Source organism: Leucopleurus acutus (genome assembly GCF_964270905.1).
Source record: "Leucopleurus acutus genome assembly, chromosome: 10".
Taxonomy (NCBI): Eukaryota; Metazoa; Chordata; class Mammalia; order Artiodactyla; family Delphinidae; genus Leucopleurus; species Leucopleurus acutus.
Window position 1 is genome coordinate 69,479,425 of NC_139153.1, and position 24,779 is coordinate 69,504,203.

At 39.8% G+C, this 24,779-nt stretch overlaps 1 protein-coding gene across 1 annotated transcript in view; it reads left to right on the forward strand.

The window, feature by feature from the left end:
• DNAH8 (dynein axonemal heavy chain 8) overlaps positions 1 to 24,779 on the forward strand; it is a gene marked incomplete at its 3' end in the record, with an annotated part of 330,699 nt that overhangs the window by 61,034 nt on the left and 244,886 nt on the right. The window contains exons 19-24 of the mRNA XM_082847518.1: positions 740 to 820; positions 1,219 to 1,335; positions 2,147 to 2,266; positions 14,927 to 15,062; positions 15,918 to 16,033; positions 18,188 to 18,294. Of these exons, the coding sequence (XP_082703644.1) occupies positions 740 to 820; positions 1,219 to 1,335; positions 2,147 to 2,266; positions 14,927 to 15,062; positions 15,918 to 16,033; positions 18,188 to 18,294 (677 nt within the window). The remainder of the gene's footprint in view (positions 1 to 739; positions 821 to 1,218; positions 1,336 to 2,146; positions 2,267 to 14,926; positions 15,063 to 15,917; positions 16,034 to 18,187; positions 18,295 to 24,779) is intronic.

Below are 24,779 nucleotides of genomic sequence, written 5' to 3' on the forward strand. Positions count from 1 at the left end.
ACATGACTAAATGTCAAAGTACTGTTTATAAATTGAGGTTAATATCACATGCAGTGAATCTTACAGGATTTTAGTTAGTATTGAATAATACTATGAAAGTCAAAGTCCTTTGCCAAGTGTCAAGTGTAAATAAAAGTTCAACTGCAAGTAAGAGAAAAGGAGGAAAGGAATTAATAACTTTGAAACTATTAAGCAAACATTGCAACAGTTTAATATTATTAATTTGGGGAAGAATTAACTTGAAACCACATCTCCCATCACAGTGCAATAAGTTACAAAATGGTAAAAAATTGATCATCATGGTTCATCTGTAAGAAATATCTAAAAGAAAATAGAATAGCTTTGTGTGTACATTTATTCTGATTCAAGAAAACAAGTGTGGCATCAGTGATAAGTATGCTGTAATAGGTCAGAAGACAGGGAACAGAAAGGGTGAAAATGTGTAATGACAGACATAATGAAAGAAGAATTGTCCAAACCATTTAAAATGGCATAAATCTAGAAAGACAGATAATAATTATGAAAAATGTAAATCTAGGAATCTCCAATGACTTACTGTTTAAAGGGGATGCTCAGGTAATTTACAGGTGAGGAAAAAGTATAGCAAATTAGTATAAATAGTCAGCCTCCATCTTTCAGGGCTATGAGAAAACAGGTAAAATGAAACCTTCCGGGTATGAATCAAAATATGACTGTTGCTTTAAAATAAAGTAAAACATGCCATTTTGACTTTTAACAGGGTCTTCTGCAGTATTATGATGAGTTATGTCAGGAAGTACCTCCTGTGTTTGTCAATCTGATGACCCCTAAAGTGAAAAAGGTTGGTAATATTGAAGGCTTATATTGACTTCCCTGTTGTTTAAAATTAGATTCCAGTTCTACAGATAATGGATTTTAGAACATCTATTCTTGCCAAAACTCTCTTTCTACTTCAACTTTATAGCTCTATTTTCCCTACAGGATGATTTCTTGTCTTAAGTTTTGTTGCCTTTGAAAAACAAATAAATCTAAATAATGAGCACTTTCTAAGAATCCATGATTGCTTTATGGACAACCAAAGATGATTAAAAACAAAATGTCACCTTTACTAGGTATAATGGAGGGGAAATAGAATTAAGGAAATACAGCCTATAATATTTCCAGGTAATAAAAGGCAGCCTTTTTTATAAATGCAGATGCTCCTTTTTAATAATGGAAACTGTTTTTCTCTTTTTCTAGGTGGAATCTGTGTTGAGACAAGGGCTCACAATATTGACATGGTCATCTTTAACACTAGAAAGCTTTTTTCAAGAAGTTGACTCAGTTTTGGATATGTTCAATCAACTCTTAAAGAAGGTATGATTGATACATTTTTAAAAACTACATACATTAATACTCAGGCTGTAAGTAATGGTTTGATTACCTATGAAAGCTCTTTAAAGGGTGTGACTTTTAACTAAAAGAACATCCATTACGTTAAAAAAAAAAAGCTTTATGTTTCTTTAACTGATTTGGGGCCTTTTCATTTAGGGTTGCCTTGTTCTTGTCCCCAAATTACCTTGCCTTTAATATGTTAAAACGATGGTTCAACACCACAGCGTAGTTTAGAAAATGGAATAGTTGTAGACTGTGCAAGATGGCAGGATGGAGTGCTTACATTTTAAGGCATCTAATGTTAATTAGATGAGGTAGTCATCCAGTTCGAGACTGTCTATTGATTTCTGATATGTTTGCTACATGAAACATGTAAATCTTTTTAGATGTGCTAGTCTGTCTGTGGTGGCAGCATAGTGTTATAGACAAAACCCAGAGGCTTGGGAGTCAGATAAACCGAGGTAGGATTCTTTGACTTTCACCAGCTGTGTGTTCCTCCCTGGGTTACTTGACTTATCTGAGCCTTGGTTTCTCTAGCTGTAAAACTGGGATAGTAATGATTCATGGGCTGGAATGAGGACTGAAGGAGATAACGCATATGAGGTTATGGCACATGTTGCTGCTCAATTAAACTTCAGTTCCATGTCACACAGATGTACTCCTAAAATTCCCACCAAATTATGCTTGTCTCAGGCTGCAAGTTTCCAGATATAGCCCTCTAAATCAATTTGTAACTCAAGGGCATTTTGGATGAAAGAGGATTTTTCTTCTATGTGTGTTTTCTCATTGGTAGATCAGTGACTTGTGTGAAATGCATATTGATACAGTTCTAAAGGAGATAGCCAAAACAGTGTTAATTTCCCTGCCGGAAAGCGGTGCTACCAAAGTAGAAGATATGTTGACACTCAATGAGGTATGCATTTATGTATTATATTTTATTCATAGAAATATTGGCTCATAAACCTAAAATGTGAATTTGCAATCTAAACGTAGAAATCTCTGTCCATGGCATTTAGACATCCTCAGCTCCAAAGACTTATAAGGTATCAACAGCTCAAGCCCAGGGTCACACCTTAGACATTATCTTAAAAATGTCCTCAGCCTCATGCTGGAGTCCCCTTGGGTCCTGTCAGTGCTCACTGCTCTTCTTCCTCTGTGCATGCTCCCAGGGCAATATCATCTACACTCATGGTTTTAACTACCACATCCTTTCCCCTTAAGTCATCCATACACCTGGGCGTCATCCAGCCTCCTCTCCTCACTTCCATCCCAAAACCCAGTCAGTCTTTTAGGGCTTAGCCAGGTTTTGCCTCTTACTAAGATTCTGCTTGAATTGCCTCTTCTTTTCCATACCTACTACCCTTTTCTTAGGTCACGCTTTTATTTATTTAATTTTTGAGCAGAGAAAGGTTTATCGCAAGGGCCATGCAAGGAGAACGTGTAAGCTCATGCTCAAAAAGCCTGAACTCCAGATCAGGCTTTTAATGCTCATTTGAGTTGAGCATGTGATGTTGTGATCTAACTGGTTTCTCTGCCGCCATAGTTGGCCCCATCATATCCATCATCCTCCACCTTGCCACCAAAGCTGATTGTGGAAACTCCCCAGCTTAAATCCTTCAATGGCGGTGGCACCCACCTAACCTCCTCAGCATCACATTATAGTGATCTTATTTGATTACCTATTTATCCTCCATTGGCTCAAAAGCACAAAGACAGGAACCCTGTCTAATCATTTTTGAGGCCTGGCATATAACACAGTCTTTCTCAAAAGCACTCACTTTATGTTTTGTTCAAAACTTAAAGTGAAGGCATTTTTCTTTCTTGCCTGCCTTGTGCTTCAGCTATACCCCCACCTTGCTGGTTTGGGTCACCTTGCTAATGTCCTTTTCAAGACAACCAAGGATGGCTCCATCTCAAGGGATCTAACCTGACCCATGGGAAACAGGTGCCTTTGCCTCTCTTTCTATGGAAATGCAGCTTCTTCTTCCCAGGACACCTTTCTGTGCCTTTTGGGCAGCCAGCCAGCCTCTTGTTTCAGGACTACTTAGGCATGGGGAAGCCCCTCTATTCCCAGATTGTAGAGGTCATGGATCAAGGTCTCTGAGTAGCTCTTTTGAAATTCCCTTCATTTATTTCTACCAAATCTCTATCAATGATCAAACTTCCCTTCTATAACCTCAAAGTGGGCAATGTGCTGAGGGTTACCTCCCCTGCTACCTTTGGATAAACTGCCTTTTTCATAATGTGTAGGATCTTAAAAGCATTTGTTCTCAGCGTTGGGGCCTTGGCTGTAATGGAGACAGCACTAAATGACCAATTATAACATCCTGTGTTCAGAGTATGCAAGTTTGAAATGATTATGTCTTCCTGGACATTTTTCTCTTTTATCATTGTTAAGCTTTTTATCCTTAAAGTCTATTTTGTTTGCTATCAGTGTAGTTACACCAGCTCTTTTTGGTTATTATTATCCAGATATATCTTTCTGTGTTCTGTTATTTTCAACCTTTCTGGGTTCTCCTATTTTAGGTTTTCTCTTGTAAAGAACATTTAACTGGATTTTGTTTTTAATCTACTCTGAAAAATCTCTGTTTTTTAAAAATCGGTAATTTTAGTCTATTCACATTTATCCTATCAGTGTATTTGGGTGTACTTCTACTCTCTACCCTCTTACTTTGAATTTTCTATTTACCCAAATTTACTTATCTGTTTCTTGAAGTTACTTTTTATTCTTTTTCAAATATATGTGGTCTTTTATATAATCTTCTTCCTTTCTCTTTTTTAAATTCTACTTCTTCATTTAGATATTTAAAATATATTTTATAACAGTCCCATTATCTGAAGAAACTGGAGGTCTAATTCTGCTCTTTGCGGTCTCTGTCAAATCTTGCTCAGGGTGGCTTGTGTCTTCATGTTTTTAATGTTTTGGGTTGTGCGCTAATCTGCGCATGTCTGTTTAGTTGAGAGCCTGTCTCTTTTTATTTGCTCCTGTGTGGTACCTAGGAGTTTTACCAACTCAGTCGATAGTTTGAGTTAGTTTCTCACACTATAGAATTTCCAAAACTCCAAGGCAGTATAGCTATAATCTCAAGTCCTAAACCCGTGTGAGGTGAGATAGTGGTTGTAAATTTCCAAGGGAGGTGTTATCCGTCTACCCCAGAGCCTCAACCAAGGTCGCTAACTGTGCTTGAGACCGCAGCCCTTGATTAGCCTGGTGACATGTGGGGGAAGGGGAAGGGTTCCAACCTCCTACCCTTGTGAAGGGATCCAAGGCCTCATGTAGTTTTTTGGTTATGGGAAAAAAACCTACAAAAGTTGTAGCTTCAGCTTACTTTTCATTTTAGGCCTGTGTCTTTTTCTGTGTGTGTGAGATATAATGTGTATACAGCAGATTGCACAAATCTTAAGTGCACTATTCAGTGAATGTTTACCTATGACACACCCTTGTAACCTTCTCCAAGAGCAAGATTTTTTTTTTAAAGATTTATTTATTATTAATTTATTTATTTTTGGCTGCGTCAGGTCTTAGTTGTGGCACACAGGATCTTCGTTGAGGCATGCGGTGTGCAGGTTCTCTCTAGTTGTGGCATGTGGGTTTTCTCTTCTCTAGTGGAGGCACACGAGCTCAGTAGTTGTGGTGCGTGGGCTTAGTTGCCCCATGGTATGTGGGATCCTAGTTCCCTGGGCAGGGTTCGAACCCGCGTTCCCTGCATTGTAAGGTGGATTATTTACCACTGGACCCCAGGGAAGTCCCAATCCAAGAGCAAGATATTGAACATTTCCTTCACTGCAAGTGATTCCCTCCTGCTCCATTCCAGGCAACAAACATCCTCCACCCCAAAGTAATCACCATTTTGGCTTCTGTCACTGTATATTAGCTTTACCTGTTTTTGAACTTCACATAAATGGAATCATGCAGCATATATTCTTTTTTTCAAAGTTTTTTTTTTTTTTTGATGTGGACCATTTTTAAAGCCTTTATTGAATATGTTGTAATATTGCTTCTATTTTATGCTTTGGTGTTTTGCCCATGAGGCATGTGGGATCTTAGCTTCCCCGACCAGTGATCTAACCCGCGCCCCCTGCATTGGAAGGCAAAGTCTTTACTACGTGACTGCCAGGGAAGTCCCACACATATTCTTTTTGTCTGGCTTATTTTGCTCAGGGTCTGTGAGATTCATCTGTGTAGTTGTGTGCGATAGTGGGTTCTTTCATTCTCATTCATTGCTGACTAGTATTTAAATTTCTGAGTTTATTACAATTTATGTATCTGTTCTACTGTTGAAGGCATTTGGGTAGTTCATAGCTTTTGATTATACACTGAGCATTCTTGTACATGGTTTTTTTGTGTGTGAACCTAAGCACCTATTTTGGTGGGTATATTCCCATACGTGAAATTGCTGGGTCATAGTCATAGATCATGAATATATTTAACTTCCGTAGAAACTTTCTTTTTAGAGTTGATGTGTTTGAATTAGGAACTAAACAGGTTCACACATTGCATTTGATTCATATACCTCTTAAGTTTCTTTTTATCATCTCCCCTTTCTTTGCTTGTATCTTTTTTATTGCAGTAAAATATACATAACACAAAATTTATAATTTTAACCATTTTTTTAGTGTACAGTTCAGTGGCATTAAGTACATTCACAGTGTTCTGTAACCATTACCACCATCTGCTTCCAGAACTTTTTATTATCATCTACACAGGAACTCTGTACCTATTAAACAATAATTTCCCATTTCCCTCCCCTCCACCCCAGACCGTGGTAACCTCTATTCTACTTTCTATCTTTATGAATTTGCCTATTCTATGTATGTCATGTAAGTGAAATCATACAACATTGTCCTTTTGTATCTGCCTCATTTCACTTAGCACAAGGTTAATCCATATTGTAGCATGTATCAGAATTTGATTCCTTTTTAGAGCTGGATAATATTCCATTGTATAGATATGCCACATTGTGTTTATCCATTCATCTGTTGGTAGATGTTTGGGTTAGCTATTGTGAATTAAGCTAGTATGAGCACTAGTGTATAATTATCTGAGTCCCTACTTTCAATTCTTTTGGGTATATACTCAGAGTGGAATTACTGGATCACATGTTAATTCTGTTTAGCTTTTGAGAAATCACCAGATATTTTTCCACGGTGGCCATACCATTTTACCTTCCCACCAGCAATGTACAACAAGGGTTCCAATTTCTCCACCTGCTTGCTGACAGTTGTTATTTTCCACTTTTAAAGATTAAAGCATTTTTTGTAATAATCTGAATGGGTACGAAGTCTCATTGTGGTTTTGATTTGCCTTTTCCTAATGACTACTGATGCTGAACATCTTTTCATGTGTTTATTGGCCATTTGTATATTTCTTTGGGGAAATGTCTATTCAAGTTTTTTTTTTTTTGCCATCTTCTTTCTTTTAATGCTCTTCATTTGTTGAAGAAATGGGATCATTTGTCCTATAGAATTTTCCATGTTCTAAATTTTGCTAATCATATCCTAGTAGTATGGTTTAACATATTAACATATTCTTCTATCGCCTGAGTTTCCTGTATATTTTAATTAGCTCTGGAGGATTGATTCAGTTCAGGTTCAATTACTTTTTCTTTTCCTGACTGAATAGTCCACAGGTGACACTGTGTACTTCCTATTGCATTACATCAGGAGGCACATTTTATCACGCTGTTTCCCTTTTCGTGATATTAAGGTTAATTAGTGGGCTGAGGTGCAGTCAGCTTTATCCATTATCATAAAGTTTCCCACCAACCTTTCACCTGAAGAGTTTAGCAGCCTTTGATTATTATTGCCTAGAGCCATTATTGTTGCCTAGAGATTGCAAAATGTTGATTTTCTAATTTTAGCATTTATGGATAAAATATTTCTATAAAGAAGAAATTTCCCTCATTATCTGGTGGGTTACTGTGAAATAATGTTTGTACAGAAAAGTCAGGTTCAATGCTTCAGTTTTTCTTTTATATACCAGTTTTCAAAATAATGTGTTGGCTAACATACCCATTGCAGTTTAAATTATTTAAAGATCATTATGAATATATGGATTATTATATATTTGAGGGATTCAGTCCATTGCAGTCATTATTCTTTTTTATGTTTAAATTTTCTCATCTTTGTCCAGTGGAATTCTACAGGCTGGCTTCTATGTTTTTGATATGACTCCAGTAGTCTTTGAAACCTTTCCTGCTTCCTGGTACCGTAGGAAATCTTAGGCTTATCTTGCACATTTCCTGCCCTGATTACTCATTTTTCCAGTCAGCCCTCATTCCTTTCAGTGTTACTTGTGGAAAATGGTATTTGGAGATCACAACCTAGGTGCTAGGAAAGGCACTCATTGTTAACTTTTAGCTATTCTTATAGTATTATTTCTGCATCTTTAACTAATATACTTGGGGTACTATTTCTTGAGTTGGCAAATAGAGTCTGCCCTATTTCCTGGGCTCCGTGTTATTTTAGGACGGAGAGCCCTTCAAATGCTGTGTGGGTCTTTTTTCACCAATTGAAATTTTCCAAAAAAGTCTCCGGTTTCCTGCCTGGGGATGAGGGGTAATTTCCTCCTTGTCATTTTCTTCTCACTCATTCTAGAACCTGACTGTATATACTTCATACCAGGTCTTACTGATAAACGAACAGCATATGAAGGAGTAGGGAAATTTCTACATTGGTTTCCTTCATTTTGTCTCCTTTACAATGAAAATCATTTCTGTTGGTATGTGCACATAACTGTTCTGACACTATCCACTGCTCAGTGGGGTGAAATTCACACTACCAAAGAAAATTTACTTTGAACATACGAACAAAAAACTTTCATGTGCATAGAAAAAGAAATAAATCACACAAACGAGGCAAATTAGGATCGATTAAAGGTGACTGAGTGTGAATGTGCTGGTTACATTGATGGCACAAGTCAAAATACAGGAAGTGGAACTTTGAAGAGCACCTTTGTCAATCAGTATGCCGCAGTCACTTGCCCTAGAGGGATCTAAGATCTAGTAACACATGGGCTGCCTTCCCACAAGCCTATCACTAGGTGGACCATTACAGTGAAGACAGAATAACATATGTAATGACAAAGCAAGTTGGATAACACTTTGGGCAGAAATCAGTTTTGGAAACATGCTATATATAACGCTAATTTTGGGGGACAAATTTAGTTTGCACTAACCAGTGGTTTCAGACAATACTGGGAACCAGGGCTATTTGCAGTAATGACAAGTCCTCCTTATCTTGGAGCACCTAATTGTGGTTGTAGGACAGATTATGTTAATTATTAAAAAGCTACCTTGTGTTAGCTTCAAATCTGTCCTTCTACTCTATGACTCTGCAAATTACATTTATCCTTGGCCAGCTGGCTCCCTTTTAGGCTTTGCAGTGGGGGCGATAGGAGGCTGGACAAGAGAGAATGGGCTTGCTCGTTCCTGTTTTGCGTCTTGTTGCTGACGCCTTTACGTGAGCTATAGCTCTTCACCCTGGCAGTGGCCACTAGTTCCAGGCCCTAGCTTTTTCCAGCCTTTCAGGAATCAGCCTTGTGTGCCTCTCAGATGTGCCAGCTTCAGGAGGTCCCTCTCTGAGCTTCTGAGCCAGCAGTGCTAGCCAGGCATCTCCCTCACTTCCCAGTTCCAGGTTCCAATAACTGTACCCCCCTCCGTGGGCTCCCCCGCACCCCGGAACGGGCACTGCTTCTTGCGGTTACTGTCTCTCTGTGACCTCTGTGTCCCTTTTTGCCTTTTTGGTCATTTAATAGCTGTTTAACCAATTTTTTATATTAAATTTTCTCGTTCTGTCTGTTAAAATAGCTGGTGTGGCATCTGTTTTCCTTATTGGACCCTGATTAACATACCTGTATATTGGTAGATAGACAAATGGAATAGAAAATTCAGGGAAATATTATGATCCAAGTTATGATAGGAAAACACCAGGAAATACATGAAAGGGTATTAAAACTTCTATCAGCAAATTCACCCTGGCTCCATGGAGACAGAAAGTAGATGAGTGGTTGCCAGGGCGGTGGAGATGGGGGAGTGAGGCCTGACTAATGGGAATGGGGATTCTTTTGGGGTGATGAAAATGTTCTGGAATTAGATAGCAGTGATGGTTGCCCAGCTCTGTGAAGATACTAAAAATCAATGAATTGTGCACTTGACAAGGGTATATCTGTGTTATATGAATTATATCTCAATTTTTAAAAATAGGAACACCCCCCTCCCCACCCGTAAAATCAGTTTGGCTGCCTTCTGGTCCATCCCCGGCCCACTCCTCGGCGTTGCAGTCTGTTCTCCACTGACTTGTAAGAATGGTCTTATTAATCTTCAGTGACTAGTTAGTCTTCCCAAGAAGAGATGCTTTACTTTGTGTGGCCCCAGCTGGTAGTGACACCATATAGAGGCAGTTTGTGCAGTCTATTGTGCCATGGCATTATTTTGCCACTTGTTAAACAAAAGAGGATGGCTGGGCCACTGGGTCACCAACTGAGACAGGAAATTTCTTTGCAGTGGAATGTGTGCATCTAAGTTTCTTACTCCTGGCTTTTATGGCAGTGTGAGTTGTCATGGTTATCTGAGATGATCTAATTCACCAAGGACCAAATGTGAGTTCTTTTTTTTTTTTTTTCTTTTTTGCGGTACGCGGGCCTCTCACTGTTGTGGCCTCTCCCATTGTGGAGCACAGGCTCCGGACGCGCAGGCTCAGCGGCCATGGCTCACGGGCCCAGCCGCTCCGCGGCATGTGGGATCTTCCCGGACCGGGGCACGAACCCGTGTCCCCTGCATCGGCAGGCGGACTCCCAACCACTGCGCCACCAGGGAAGCCCCAAATGTGAGTTCTTAGATCAGGGTTCAGGTACAAGGATGGAGCTGGGAATATTGTGTATGGGACAGTGCCAGTGAAGATCCCAGCAAGGTGAGACACCTCAGGAGTTGCAAGGGAGAGAGTCATCAGCACTGCTGGGGCTGAAGGTACCAAAGAAGGAAACAGTGCTTTCAGGATCCAGTAAAAGTGGGAACCATATGGGAGGGCTTATCTCGTAGGAGCTGAGTTTGTGAAGAGACACAGTCTCTACCAGAGATGCAGCCCTACCGTCTTCTACCAAGGAGGGAGTGAGAGTTACCCGCCCTGCAGCTCTCTTATCTTCTGCTAGTGCTTCTCGTTGGGTCAAGCCCAACTGCAAGTCAGAGAATAAGGGAGCCCCAGGAGGCAGCTTCCCTCTGCACAGAGCAGGGCAGAGAAGAGCTGAGAATGGGTTGCAGGGGGCAAACGGAGAATAACCAGCACCTGGAGTGCCTGGCATGATGGCCTTGACAGAGTTGCAGGGATTATTTATAGTTTTCTGAGTTAAAGTCATGTAAATAGTTTGCACAGCCAGAGCTCTTGGTACATTGCTGACTGATTCTGCATCCAACTCTTCTTTCCTTCTGGTTCCATGGAGAAAGTTCCCACCTCTTTTCAAAATTGAGGTTCTCCACACACAGGCTGTAGATTCCATGCCTTTTTGCCTTCTTGGCAACCTTACTCCACCAGTCTTTCTTCCTCTTCTAGGTCTTCAGCTTTGTCCTCTCTACGGGACCCCTCCCACCAGTAGTCTAATATACTCTCCCCTTTTCCTCGCCAACAAACAAAAACATTTGCATATCTTCTTCATTTCTTATTCACAACTAAACTTCTCCAAATGCTCACACATGCTGCTTTCACTTTCCCATCTCTCATTTCCCTGCTCCATTTTCCCCCCAGTTCCTGCTTCAAATTATTTCTGGTACTAGCTATTATTTTTGACAACTTTATTGAGATATAATTCACCCATTTAAAGTGTACAATTCAGTGGTTTTAGTATACTCACAGAGTTGTGCAGCTATCACCACAGTCAGTTTTAGAACTGTTCATCACCCCCAAAGAAATACCATACTCATTAGCAGTCATTACCAATTTCCTCTCAACCCTCCTAGCCCTGGGCAGCCACTATCCTACTTTCTGCCTCTACAGATTTGCTTATTGTAGGCATTTCATACAAAGGGAATCATATAGTATGTGGTATTTTGTGACTGGCGCTTTTGTCACTTAGCACAGTGTCTTCAAAGTTCATTCATATTGTCCCATGTATCCGTACTACATTTCTTTTCACTGCTGAATAATAGTGCATTGTATGGATGGACCACGTTTTAGTTATCCATTCATCAGTTGATGGACATATAGGTTGTTTCCACTTTTTGGCCATTATGAATAATGCTGCTGTGAACATAAATGTACAAGTTTTGCAAGGACACGTTTTCATTTCTCTGGGGTGTATATTTAGGAGTGGAATTGTTGGGTCATATGTTAACTCCAAGTTTAACCCTTTGAAGAACTGGCAGACTTCTCCAAAGTAGCTGCATTGTTTTACATTCCCACCAGCAGTGTGTGAGGGTTCCAAGTTCTCTGCATCCTTGCCAACACTTATTATTAGTGGTTTTTTTTTTTTTTTTGCGGTACGCAGGCCTCTCACTGCTGTGGCCTCTCCCGTTGCAGAGCACAGGCTCCGGATGCGCAGGCTCAGCGGCCATGGCTCACGGGCCTAGCCGCTCTGTGGCATGTGGGATCTTCCCAGACCGGGGCATGAACCCGTGTCCCCTGCATCGGCAGGCAGACTCTCAACCACTGCGCCACCAGGGAAGCCCTATTTGTGGTTTTGATTATAGCCTTCCTAATGGAGTAAAGTGGTATCTCATTGTGCCTTAAATTTGTATTTCCCTAATTGCTAGTGATGTCGAACACTTTTTCATGTGCTTATTAACCTTTTATGTGCCTTCTTTTAGTAATGTCTATTCAAATCCTTTGCTCATTTTAAAATTGGATGATCTGTCTTTTTATGTTTTAGTTGTGATAGTTCTTTATATGTTCTAGATACTAGTCCCGTATCAGATTGCAAAAATTTTTCTCCCAGTCTGTGGGTTGTCTTTTCACTTTCTTGATGGTGTCCTTTGAAGGCCCAAAGTTTTAAATTTTGGTGATGTCCAATTCATCTATATATTTTTTTGCTGTTGCTTTGCTTTGGTGTCATATCTAAGAAAAATTTGCCTAATCCAAGATCATGAAGATCCATGCTTATGTTTTTTTAAAGAGTTTTATAGTTTTTGCCCTTACATTTATTTACTTTAAAAATTATTTATTTATTTTTGGCTGCTTTGGGTCTTCATTGCTGCGCCCGGGCTTTCTCTAGTTGTGGCGAGTGGGGGCTACTCTTCGTTGCAGTGCGCGGGCTTCTCATTGCAGTGAGTTCTCCTGTTGTGGAGCACAGGCTATAGGTGCACGGACTTCAGGAGTTGCGGCTCGCAGACTCTAGAGCACAGGCTCAGTAGCTGTGGAGCAAGGGCTTAGTTGCTCTGTGGCATGTGGGATCTTCCTGGACCAGGGATTGAACCCGTGTCCCCTGCATTGGCAGGCGGAATCTTAACCACTGCGCCACCAGGGAAGTCCCTCGCCCTTACATTTAGATCTATGCTTCATTTTAAGTTAGTTTTTGTGTACGGTCCAAGGATCTACTTTCATTATTTTGCAAGTGGATATTCAGTGGTTCTAGCACCAATTATCAAATTCCATTAACTTTATTATTATATAGTATTGGAAACATACAGAAGAATTTATGTGGCATCTTCCCACTTATTCCTGTGACCCTGTTCTTTTAACATAAAAGCTGACTTTATGTTATTTTATCTAGGTTTCCAGAGATATCATGGGAGTACCAAGATAAACACATGTGTTTAATCTGTCATGTTTGACTAGTAGTCTGGTTTCTTTCTTAGGGATTTCAAAGCAAGTGGAGGGGGTGTGTAAATAAACACGTGTGTCCAATCTTCCATGATCAGCTGTGAGTGTCCAATTGCTTAACACTTGTTTTCCTTGCTAGACTGAAGTGGCTCTCAACCACCATTGTCATTCCAAAGTTTAACACTGTGTTAAATTAGAAATAAATTAATTAGAAATATTTCTAAATAAATTAGAAAGGGTGGAATGAGCGAATGATGGAGCAAAATCTGAAGAGTTCGTGGGGGTGGGGAGGATCAGAGAGTGTCTTCAGGTCGGAGGAGGAACACCGTTTCCCCTGAGACTGAGAAAAGATGAAGGTGGGTTCAGATGCAGATGAGGTGGTGTAAGTCGGGGGGACAAACTTGCAAGTCTCTCTCTCTCAATCTAGTAGCCAAGAAAGGAACACATGAAGGCAGTACAGAGGGAATATGGGATCTCCCAAGACTTATCTGGGGAGAGGTTGCATAGATAGGCTCGGGTTCCTTTGCAGAGGTGATTTTGAAGGCCCAAGTTGGCTGCTACCATTTACTTCTCTCTTTCCTAAGACGCATGGACGTTGTATGTTAAAGGGCCTATTCAATTTTATAATCCAGTTTTCTTTTCTGAATTTAGTTCTGCACTTCTTCCTAAAGCCTTTGCTGACTATTAGAAAAGTTCAAAAGGCAAAAAGCACAGGCTTTTAGAATCACACAAAGCTGGTTTCAAACCCCTATTCTTACCACCTACTGTGTGACCTTGGGCAAATTTTTAATTCTTTCTGAGAGTCAGTTTTCTCATCTGTGAAATGGGTACAGTAATATTACCTATCCCAGGAGGTTGTCATTTAGTTAAATGAGTTCATACACATAAAGCTCTTAATTTGATGCCTGGCATGCAACATCATGCTCATTTAAAAACCGTATCACATTTGAATCTCAGAACAACACTTTGGATTGTCCTTTTCATTCTTTTTCTTTTCTTTTTTTTTTTAAATAAGTTCATTTAGTTATTTATTTAGCTGCGTTGGGGCTTTCTCTAGTTGTGGCGAGTGGGGGCTACTCTTTGTTTTGGTGCACAGGTTTCTCATTGTGGTGGCTTCTCTTGTGTCAGAGCACGGGCTCTAGGTGCGCAGGCTTCGGTAGTTGTGGCACGCAGGCTCAGTAGTTGTGGCTCACGGGCTCTAGAGCGCAGGCTCAGTAGTTGTGGCGCACAGGCTTCGTTACTCCGTGGCATGTGGGATCTTCCCGGACCAGGGCTCGAACCCATGTCCCCTGCATTGGCAGGTGGATTCTTAACCACTGCGCCACCAGGGAAGTCCCTGGATTGTCCTTTTTAAAAACCATTTCTCATTTTCGACTTTGACATCTTCATCTCCTAGGCCTTCAGGCTTCTTTCTTTTGGCCCATATGAAAAGGACTGTAGATCTCTGTGTGTGAATGAGTCAGGTAAGGTCAAAAACTTTGAATTTGCAACTTCCCTGGCAGTCCAGTGGTTAAAACTCCACGCTTCCACTACAGGGGCGCAGGTTCGATCCCTGGTCGGGGAGCTAAGATCCCGCATGCCACGTGGTGCGGCCAAAAAAAAACTTTGAATTTTTCTTCTTTCTCCTTTTCTTTGCTTGAGACTTAGCAGCTGTCTCAAGCTGCTTTTAGCCATTGACACTTTGGGGTCTGAAACATTATGCTATTGGCCACTATCTCTAGATATTTTCAAATGGCATTAGAGTTTGATAAGTTGAAGTCGTATTAATAAATTTCACAGTAGTTTTAAGTATCTGGAAATTAATAGTCATTTCTTTACTTAATAGACATACACAAAAGAATGGGCTGAGGTTCTAAACCACAAAAGTAAGCACGTGGAAGAAGCTGTCAAAGAACTTATATCAATATTTGAGACTATTTATGAAGTTAAATACAGTGGGAAAACAGCAAAACAGTTACCAGGTAATGTGGCTGGTTACAATGTTTGAATCACAAGTGTTACAGATACGTTCTCAAGTAGGCACCTTGTGCCTAGCAGGCACCAAAATTCCAGACTCCCAGAAGGAGAGCAGATGTTCAGCATAAACCACACCGTTTGCAGTTTAGGCACAGTGAGCCCTTTTTATGAATTAGGGAATGGTGGGCACCCCTCTGAAATCCAAGTTCATAGATACTTACTGGGGACCAACCTTGCAAGCAGGCCCTTCCATGGATAGCAGTCTCTGGCCTGCTATGTTAACTTTTTTTTTTTGGTACAGCATTCCACTATGCTGGCTGTCACACTGAGTGGGGATGGCATCTAGTGAGTAGAGGCCAGGGACGCTGCTGAATATCCTCTATGGCATAGGACAGCTGCAACAACAAAGCCTGTCAGTAGCGCTGAGGTTGAGAAACTCCAGCTTAAACAAGTATTCGCCGCATCTCTTCTTTCTCTGAGAGGTTTTCCACTTAGTTTAAGTAGTTTTCATCAGAAGTATCAAAAACACGAACATGTCAGCTTAAGATGGCAAACCCAAAAGGTAAACAGGTATTTTAGAAAGAGAGCCTGTAAAATAGCCCCTCTTTAAATGTTTCTTAATTCTAGATACTAATACAGAGTACAGTATATTTAAAGAGTGTATTTCTTAATAGAATGTTAATTCTGTTGAGATGGGTGATTTAAATTGAATTCAAGGGTGATTTCTCCCAGCAACAAATTTTTAATTTTTAAATTAAGAATTCTTTTAAGAAGGACCTTCCTAAGAAGGTTTGGTTGCACAGAATAAACCAAATGCCAAGTATTAACTGTTATATTTTTGTTTTATCTTTTATCTATAGAACAGAGAAAACATGTTGTTTTTGGAAGTGAAACAGAAGAGGGTGAAAGTGTTGATTATGAGACTAATATTGTGCCTGAGGTTGATGTTAATCATAAAGAAGATGAATTTAAAAAGGTATTCATTGTAAAGCAACCTTATGCAATTTCACAGAATTATGACTTATAGGATTGTAGATAACCCCAAATGGTGGGTTTTTTTTTTTCCAGGCAGTTCTGCAAGCAGTCTGTGTGGATTTATAACAAAATCCAGAAAATATAATTTTCAGTTCTACACTGTAGCATCTGACAAGACGCAGCAATCCTTACAGTTTTCCCCAGCACTGTCAACTTTTAATGCTATTCTATCAATTACAGTTTATATAGTTGTCTCCCCTGTTGTGACTGACCGTGTTTTCTTATGTAGTAAATGTCACATCTGGGATTGTAGTGCCAATCCATTTGACTCAAAGTGGAGAACTTTGTTCTCAGTTATTGTTTTTGATAGAATTACCTGTATTGCAAGACCGGGTTTTGATTCTCTTGGGGTCCAGGGATCTGCATTTTTTATTAACACTGTGGATTCTCCCGCAGGAGAAACCCCAGGTGGGCAGATTCTCACATTATGCTGAGCTGTGTTGAGAATGAAAGTTGAGGAGGAGACATGGGGATTCTTCATCCTTCTTAGGCCTTCTGGTCGTGCATCAACTCTAAATGCCACTCTCACATTTGTACCAGTTCGTGCTTTCTCCTGCTCCCGTCAGTTTTCTTTTAATCCTCCGTACTCATCTTTTTTTTTTTTTTTAAATTTTTAATTTTTAATTTATTTTTGGCTGTGTTGGTCTTAGTTTCTGTGCGAGGGCTTTCTCCAGTTGCAGCGAGCGGGGGCCACTCTTCATCGCGGTGCACGGTCCTCTCACTATCACAGCCTCTCGTTGCGGAGCACAGGCTCCAGACGCGCAGGCTCAGTAGTTGTGGCTCACAGGCCCAGTTGCTCCGCGGCATGTGGGATCCTCCCAGACCAGGGCTCGAACCCGTGTCCCCTGCATCGGCAGGCAGACTCTCAACCACTGCGCCACCAGGGAAGCCCCGTACTCATCTTTTCATTCTTTCTCCATTTTACATTCTTTTACACTCTCTAACCCCTACCCTAACACAGTCTTGGAAATAAACAGCACACGTTTGTTTCACTTTCACCTTCTGACTCAAGGATGCTATCACTAATTGATCGGGAAACACTTTCCCGCTGAGTCTAGATTTTAGCTGTAGATTGCTTCTCAATACCATGCACCAGGCAGCCACTATCAGTTGGTGGGGGTCAGCAGGAGAGTTCTTCGCTTCCAGCTGCATTCCCTTTGACACTGGCTGGGGTCCTTAGAGCAAGACTGAGTACCATCAGAGCCTCTCAAGATGGGAGATCACTTAGAGCTGCATCAGTGCAGACATCTCCTAAACAGCCTCTGCCTCTCAAATCCACCTTCCACATCGCTTCCACAGTGGTCTAACGTAAACACCTGATTATGTCATGCCTGCTCTTTAGCCTGGTAGTTGACCAACCCAATCATATTCCTCTTTGTTCACACCTGATAAGCCTCCCTTCTGACTCAACTCAACCTGACTGGCCCACCCAGACTCAGAGGGTCAGGGTGTAGGGTGGAGAGGAACAGTGTGGCCAGAGCCTGGCTCCGGATGTGTGAATCACTGTGCAAGCAAGACGTAGTGCCCAGATTCCTGCCCAGGCTCAATATTTATTCTGTGCTCTGACCAATAAATGTGGCTACTTCTTCTCTGGTGGGAAAGAAGGGCTTGCAGAGAGGGACAAACCATGGTGCCAGGACGGTGGAAGTTTCATCCTATGTATTTTGGTATCATACATTTTAAAATATGTTTATCCACCAAGCTGAGATTTTTGAGGTTGGAGACTACATATCCTCTTGTGCCCATACCTCTAAGCATTGAAAAGTGCACCACACTTAAGTGCTTCAGTTTTGTTGAGTGAATTATTGAATATTGAGCAAACCAGGATTATTTTCAATTAGCTGTTTTTGAATTTTGGCTTTTGAGTAATGCCTTATAATTTGCTAGGGTGTTTATGAAAGCACACCTTTCACGTATTCTTACTTGTTTAAAAAAACAAGTAATTTAGGATTGAATTTATTTCTACAATATAATTGAAATTGTATAGTTTATTATTTTTCATCTTTCGCATGTCACTTCTAATATTGTATTATTGCTTTGGAGGTGTTAGAGTTTTTATTTTTTGTACCAAATTTAATATGATTTCTCATTACAGGAATGTAAAGAGGTCTACGCTTTTTTCTCTCATCAATTACTAGACAGTCTTCAAAAAGCTACACGGTTATCTTTGGACACAATGAAAAGAAGAATATTTGTTGCCAGGCAAGTTGAAAATATGCTAAATATGTCTGGTAAAACTATCACAACATAACACTAAAGCACTTTTTATTTTTATTAATTAATTTTAATAATTGTAAAATTTAAAACACGGCATTTATGAAAAGACTGTATGAAAACAAGCGTGTAATACTGCAAGAACACTGATAAATGAACAGCCATGTTCCTAGCACCCAGGCCAAGACAAAGAACACTGAACACTACCAGTACCCTTACTGGTCCTTCCTCTGCTCACCCAAAGGTAACCACTATCCTGAACTTGATGTTTATCATTGTCTTGGTTTGCCTGACAGTTTACCCCATGTTTGTATCATTTAATTTGCCTGTATTTGAACTGTGTTCAATATTGCTTTTGAGATGCATCTATGCTGATAGATTGGGTTGTTTCCAGTTTGGGCTATTGTGAACATTCTTGTGCCTGTCTCCTGCTGCACCTGCTCAGAGTGGAATGGCTGGGCCCTGGGCTGTGGGCATGCCTCAATTTACCAGGCAGTGCCTAGCATGAGAGTGCCTATGGATCCTCATCCTTGCACACAGTTGGTGTCATTCAATTAAAAAATTGTTGCCAGCATATAGGGTGTGAAATGGCGTCTCACTGGGATTTAAATCGTTTAAATCATTTTCCTGGTTACTGATGAGGTTAAACATATTTTCATGTTTATGAGCCATTTGTGCTTTCTCTTTTTAAAAATTTGCCTTCCCTTCCCTTCCCTTCCTTCCCTTCCCTTTCTTTCCCCCTCTCTTCCTCCCTCCCTCCCTCCTCCTCTTTCCTTCCCTTGTTTCTTCCTTCCTTCTGCCTGTTTTTCTATTGGATTGGATTTATTCATGGGTGGTCTCAATATATTATTTTGTTGATGATACTTTTAAACTCCTATTTATGATATTCTTTGCTGAGTTTAAAAATATTCAAATCTATCAGTCTTTTCCTTAGTAGTTTGTGATTTTTATGTCTTTTAAAAGAAATCTTTCTGTACTTCATAATATCTTCTAAAAGTTTTAAAGTTTTATCTTTTGCAGTTAGGGGTTTAATCCACATGGTATTTATTTTGTGTTTAGTGTGAGGTAGGAGACCAGTATTTTTTTTCCCATATGGTTAATTAGTTAAAAGAAAATTAATTTTTCTTTTGGAATGGTTATTTAAATTACACTGAATCTATAGGTAGATTTGGAGAGAATTAGCATCCTTACAATATTGAGTCTTCCATTCAGAGTCATGGATTATCTCTCCATTTATTTGTCTTTTTTATTACTTCTCAATGAAGTTTTGTAATTCCCTGTGTAAAAGTCTTCTACATTTTTGTTAGGTTTATTCCTTGGTTATTCATTGCTGAATTTTAATTTACTTGCACTATTAAAATCTCCCAATGTGATAGTGAAGTTGTCAAATTTTCCTTCTGTTTCAGTCGTTGTTTTATATCTTTTAAGGCTGTGTTGTTAGGTGCATGTGATGTCATATAGTTAAGTCTGCCTAGAACACTGTTTATTTTATTTTTATTTGATGAGCCTCTTTATCCATATTAATCTTGATTTCTCAAATTATTTTTAGTCTGTCATTAATTTTACTTTCCCAGATTTTTTGGTATACCTTTTCTATCCCTTCATTTAATTTTTTCTGTGAAGCTTTTTTGTTTTACCTTTTAAAAGCATAATATACCTGATATATTTTAATATTGACATAGAGTTGATTTACAATGTTGTGCCAGTCTCTGCTGTACAGCAAAGTGACTCAGTTATACACATATATATAGATACATTCTTCTTTTATGTTCTTTTCTATTATGGTTTATCACAGGATGTTGAGTATAGTTCTCTGTGCTATACATTAGGACCTGTTCTTTTATGGTTTATCACAGGATGTTGAGTATAGTTCTCTGTGCTATACATTAGGACCTATATACATTCTAAATGTAGTAGTTTGAATCTACCAACCCCAAACTCCCAGTCCATCCCTCTCCCTCCCTCCCTCCCTCACCCTTGGCAACCACAAGTCTGTTCTCTATGTTTATGAGTCTTATACCTGATATTTTTATTTAATCTGATTATTTCTGCCTTTTAAAGAGTTTAATCTGCTTACATTTTTGTGATTTTTTAATATAGTTACACTTAATTTATGACATTTCATTTTGTGGTTTCTTACTATCCTTTGTCTGGTTCATTTATTATCTGTTCCCTTTGGAATGGATAATTTTTCCCTTTTATTCTCTTTCCTATACTTAAGTTCTTTCAGTAGTTACCTTCAAATTTAGAATACATATATCTAGCTATATTTTTAAAAAAGTACTGTGTATAGTTTTTTCAATTTTCTCATTTCTAACTACAAGGGCCTTGGCATGAAGTCTATCTACTTTCTCATTCTTTTATTTATTTATTTATTTTAACATCTTTATTGGAGTATAATTGCTTTACAATGTTGTGTTACTTTCTGCTGTATCACAAAGTGAATCAGTTATATGTATACATATATCCCCATAAAACCTCCCTCTTGCGTCTCCCTCCCACCCTCCCTATCCCACCCCTCTAGGTGGTCACAAAGCACTGAGCTGATCTCCCTGTGCTATGCAGCTGCTTCCCACTAGCTATCTATTTTACATTTGGCAGTGTATATATGTCAATGCTACTCTCTCACTTCATCCCAGCTTACTCTTCTCCCTTCCTGTGTCCTCAAGTCCATTCTCTATGTCTGCATCTTTATTCCTGTCCTGCCCCTAGGTTCATCAGAAGTATTTTTTTTTTTTTAGATTCCATATATATGTGTTAGCATATGGTATTTGTTTTTCTCTTTCTGACTTACTTCACTCTGTATGACAGACTCTATGTCCATCCACCTCACTACAAATAACTCAATTTCATTTCTTTTTATGGCTGAGTAATATTCCATTGTATATATGTGCCACATCTTCTTTATCCATTCATCTGTCGATGGACACTTAGGTTGCTTCCATTTCCTGGCTATTGTAAACAGTACTGCAATGAACATTGTGGTACATGACTCTTTTTGAATTATGGTTTTCTCAGTGTATATGCCCAGTAGTGGGATTGCTGGGTCATATGGTAGTTCTATTTTTAGCTTTTTAAGTAAGCTCCATACTGTTCTCCATAGTGACTGTATCAATTTACATTCCCACCAACAGAGCAAGAGAGTTCCCTTTTCTCCACACCCTCTCCAGCATTTATTGTTTGTAGATTTTTTTTTTTTTTCGGTATGCGGGCCTCTCACTGTTGTGGCCTCTCCTGTTGCGGAGCACAGGCTCCAGACGCTCAGGCTCAGCGGCCATGGCTTACGGGCCCAGCCGCTCCGCAGCATGTGGGATCTTCCCGGACCGGGGCACGAACCCATGTCCCCTGCAACGGCAGGCGGACTCTCAACCACTGTGCCACCAGGGAAGCCCTGTTTGTAGATTTTTTGATGATGGCCATTCTGACCGGTGTGAGGTGATACCTCATTGTAGTTTTGATTTGCATTTCTCTAATGATTAGTGATGTTGAGCATCCTTTCATGTGTTTGTTGGCAATCTGTATATCTTCTTTGGAGAAATGTCTATTTAGGTCTTCTGCCCATTGGGTTGTTTGTTTTTTGATATTGGGCTGCATGAGCTGCTTGTATATTTTGGAGATTAATCCTTTGTCAGTTGCTTCATTAGCAAATATTTTCTCCCATTCTGAGGGTTGTCTTTTCGTCTTGTTTATGGTTTCCTTTCCTTTGTAAGTTTCATTAGGTCCCATTTGCTTATTTTTGTTTTTATTTCCATTTCTCTAGCAGATGGGTCAAAAAGGATCTTGCTGTGAATTATGTCAAAGAGTGTTCTTCCTATGTTTTCCTCCTAAGAGCTTTATAGAGTCAGCCCTTACATTTAGGTCTTTAATCCATTTTGAGTTTATTTTTGTGTGTGGTGTTAGGAAGTGTTCTAATTTCATTCTTTTACATGAGCTGTCCAGTTTTCCCAGCACCACTTATTGAAGAGGCTGTCTTTTCTTCACTGTATATTCTTGCCTCCTTTATCAAAGATAAGGTGACCATATGTGCGTGGGTTTATCTCTGGGCTATTTATCCTGTTCCATTGATCTATATTTCTGTTTTTGTGCCAGCACCATACTGTCTTGATTACTGTAGCTTTGTAGTATAGTCTGAAGTCAGGGAGCCTGATGCCTCCAGCTCTGTTTTTCTTTCTCAAGATTAATGTGCCATTTAAAGCTTGTGTTTCTTTATTTATTTTCATTTTGGATGATCTGTCCTTTGGTGAAAGTGGGGTGTTAAAGTCCCCTACTATGATTGTGTCACTGTCGATTTCCCCTTTTATGGCTCTTAGCATTTGCATTATGTATTGAGGTGCTCCTATGTTGGGTGCATAAATATTTACAATTGTTATATCTTCTTCTTGGATTGATCCCTTGATCATTATGTAGTGTCCTTCTTTGTCTCTTGTAATAGTCTTTATTTTAAAGTCTATTTTGTCTGATATGAGAATTGCTACTCCAGCTTTCTTTTGATTTCCATTTGCATGGAATATCTTTTTCCATCCCCTCACTTTCAGTCTGTATTTGTCCCTACGTCTGAAGTGGGTCTCTTGTAGACAGCATATATACAGGTCTTATTTTTGTATCCATTCAGATAGTCCATTCTTTTGGTTGGATCATTTAATCCATTTACATTTAAGGTAATTATCGATATGTCTGTTCCTATTACCATTTTCTTAATTGTTTTGGGTTTGTTATTGTAGGTCTTTTCCTTCTCTTGTGTTTCCTGCCTAGGGAAGTTCCTTTAGCATTTGTTGAAAAGCTGGTTTGGTGGTGCTGAATTCTCTTAACTTTTGCTTGTCTGTATAGATTTTAATTTCTCCTTTGAATCTGAATGAGATCCTTGCTGGGTAGAGTAATCTTGGTTGTAGGTTTTTCCCTTTCATCACTGTAAAGCCACTCCCTTTTGGCCTGCAGAATTTCTGCTGAAAGAAGAAACCTTATGGGGATCCTTTTGTATGTTATTTGTTGCTGTTCCCTTGCTGCTTTTCATATTTTTTCTTTGTACTTATTTTTGATAGTTTGATTAATATGTGTCTTGGTGTGTTTCCCCTTGGATTTATCCTGTATGGGACTCTCTGCGCTTCCTGGACTTGATTGACTATTTCCTTTCCCATGTTAGGGAAGTTTTCAACTGTAATCTCTTCAAATATTTCCTCAGACCCTTTCTTTTTCTCCTCTTCTTCTGGGACCCCGTAATTCAAATGTTCATGTGTTTAATGTTGTCCCAGTGGTCTCTGAGACTGTCCTCAGTTCTTTTCATTCTTGTTTCTTTATTCTGCTCTGCAGTAGTTATTTCCACTATTTTATCTTCCAGGTCTCTTATCCGTTCTTCTGCCTCAGTTATTCTGCTATTGATTCCTTCTAGAGAATTTTTAATTTCATTTATTGTGTTGTTCATCATTTTATTTTTGCTCTTTAGTTTTTCTAGGTCCTTGTTAAACGTTTTTTGTATTTTCTCCATTCTATTTCCAAGATTTTGGTTCATCTTTACTATCATTACTCTGAATTCTTTTTCAGGTGGACTGCCTATTTCCTCTTCATTTGTTTGGTCTGGTGGGTTTTTACCTTGCTCCTTCATCTGATGCATATTTCTCTGTCTTCTCATTTTGTTTAACTTACTGTGTTTGGGGTCTTCTTTTTGCTGGCTGCAGGTTCATAGTTCCTGTTGTTTTTGGTGTCTGCCCCCAGCGGGTAAGGTTGGTTCAGTGGGTTGTGTAGGCTTCCTGGTGGAGGGGACTGGTGCCTGTGTTCTGGTGGATGAGGCTGGATCTTGTCTTTCTGGAGGGCAGGGCCACGTCCGGTGGTGTGTTTTGGGGTGACTGTGAAGTTAGCATGATTTTAGGCAGCCTCTCTGTGAATGGATGTGGTTTTGTTCCTGTCTTGCTAGTTGTTTGACATGGAGTGTCCAGCACTGGAGCTTGCTGGCTGTTGGCTGGAGCTGGTTCTTAGCGTTGAGACAGAGATTTCTGGGAGAGCTCTCGCCAATTGATATTACATGGAACTGGTAGGTCTCTGGTGGTCCCATGTCCTGCACTCAGCTCTCCCACCTCAGAAGCTCAGGCCTGACACCAGGCCTGAGCACCAAGACCCTCTCAGCCACATGGCTCAGAAGAAAAGGGAGAAAGAAAAAAACATAATAAATAAAAAAAATAATTAGAATAAGAAATTTTTAAAGTAATAATAATAATAAAAAAGAAGAGAGTGGGGCTTCCCTGGTGACGCAGTGGTTGAGAGTCCGCCTGCCGATGCAGGGGACACGGGTTCGTGCCCCGGTCCGGGAAGATCCCACATGCCGCGGAGTGGCTGGGCCCGTAAGCCATGGCCGCTGAGCCTGCGCGTCCAGAGCCTGTGCTCCGCAACGGGAGAGGCCACAACAGTGAGAGGCCCGCGTACCGCAAAAAAAAAAAAAAAAAAAAAAAAGAAGAGAGTGAAGAAACAATAAACAAATCCAC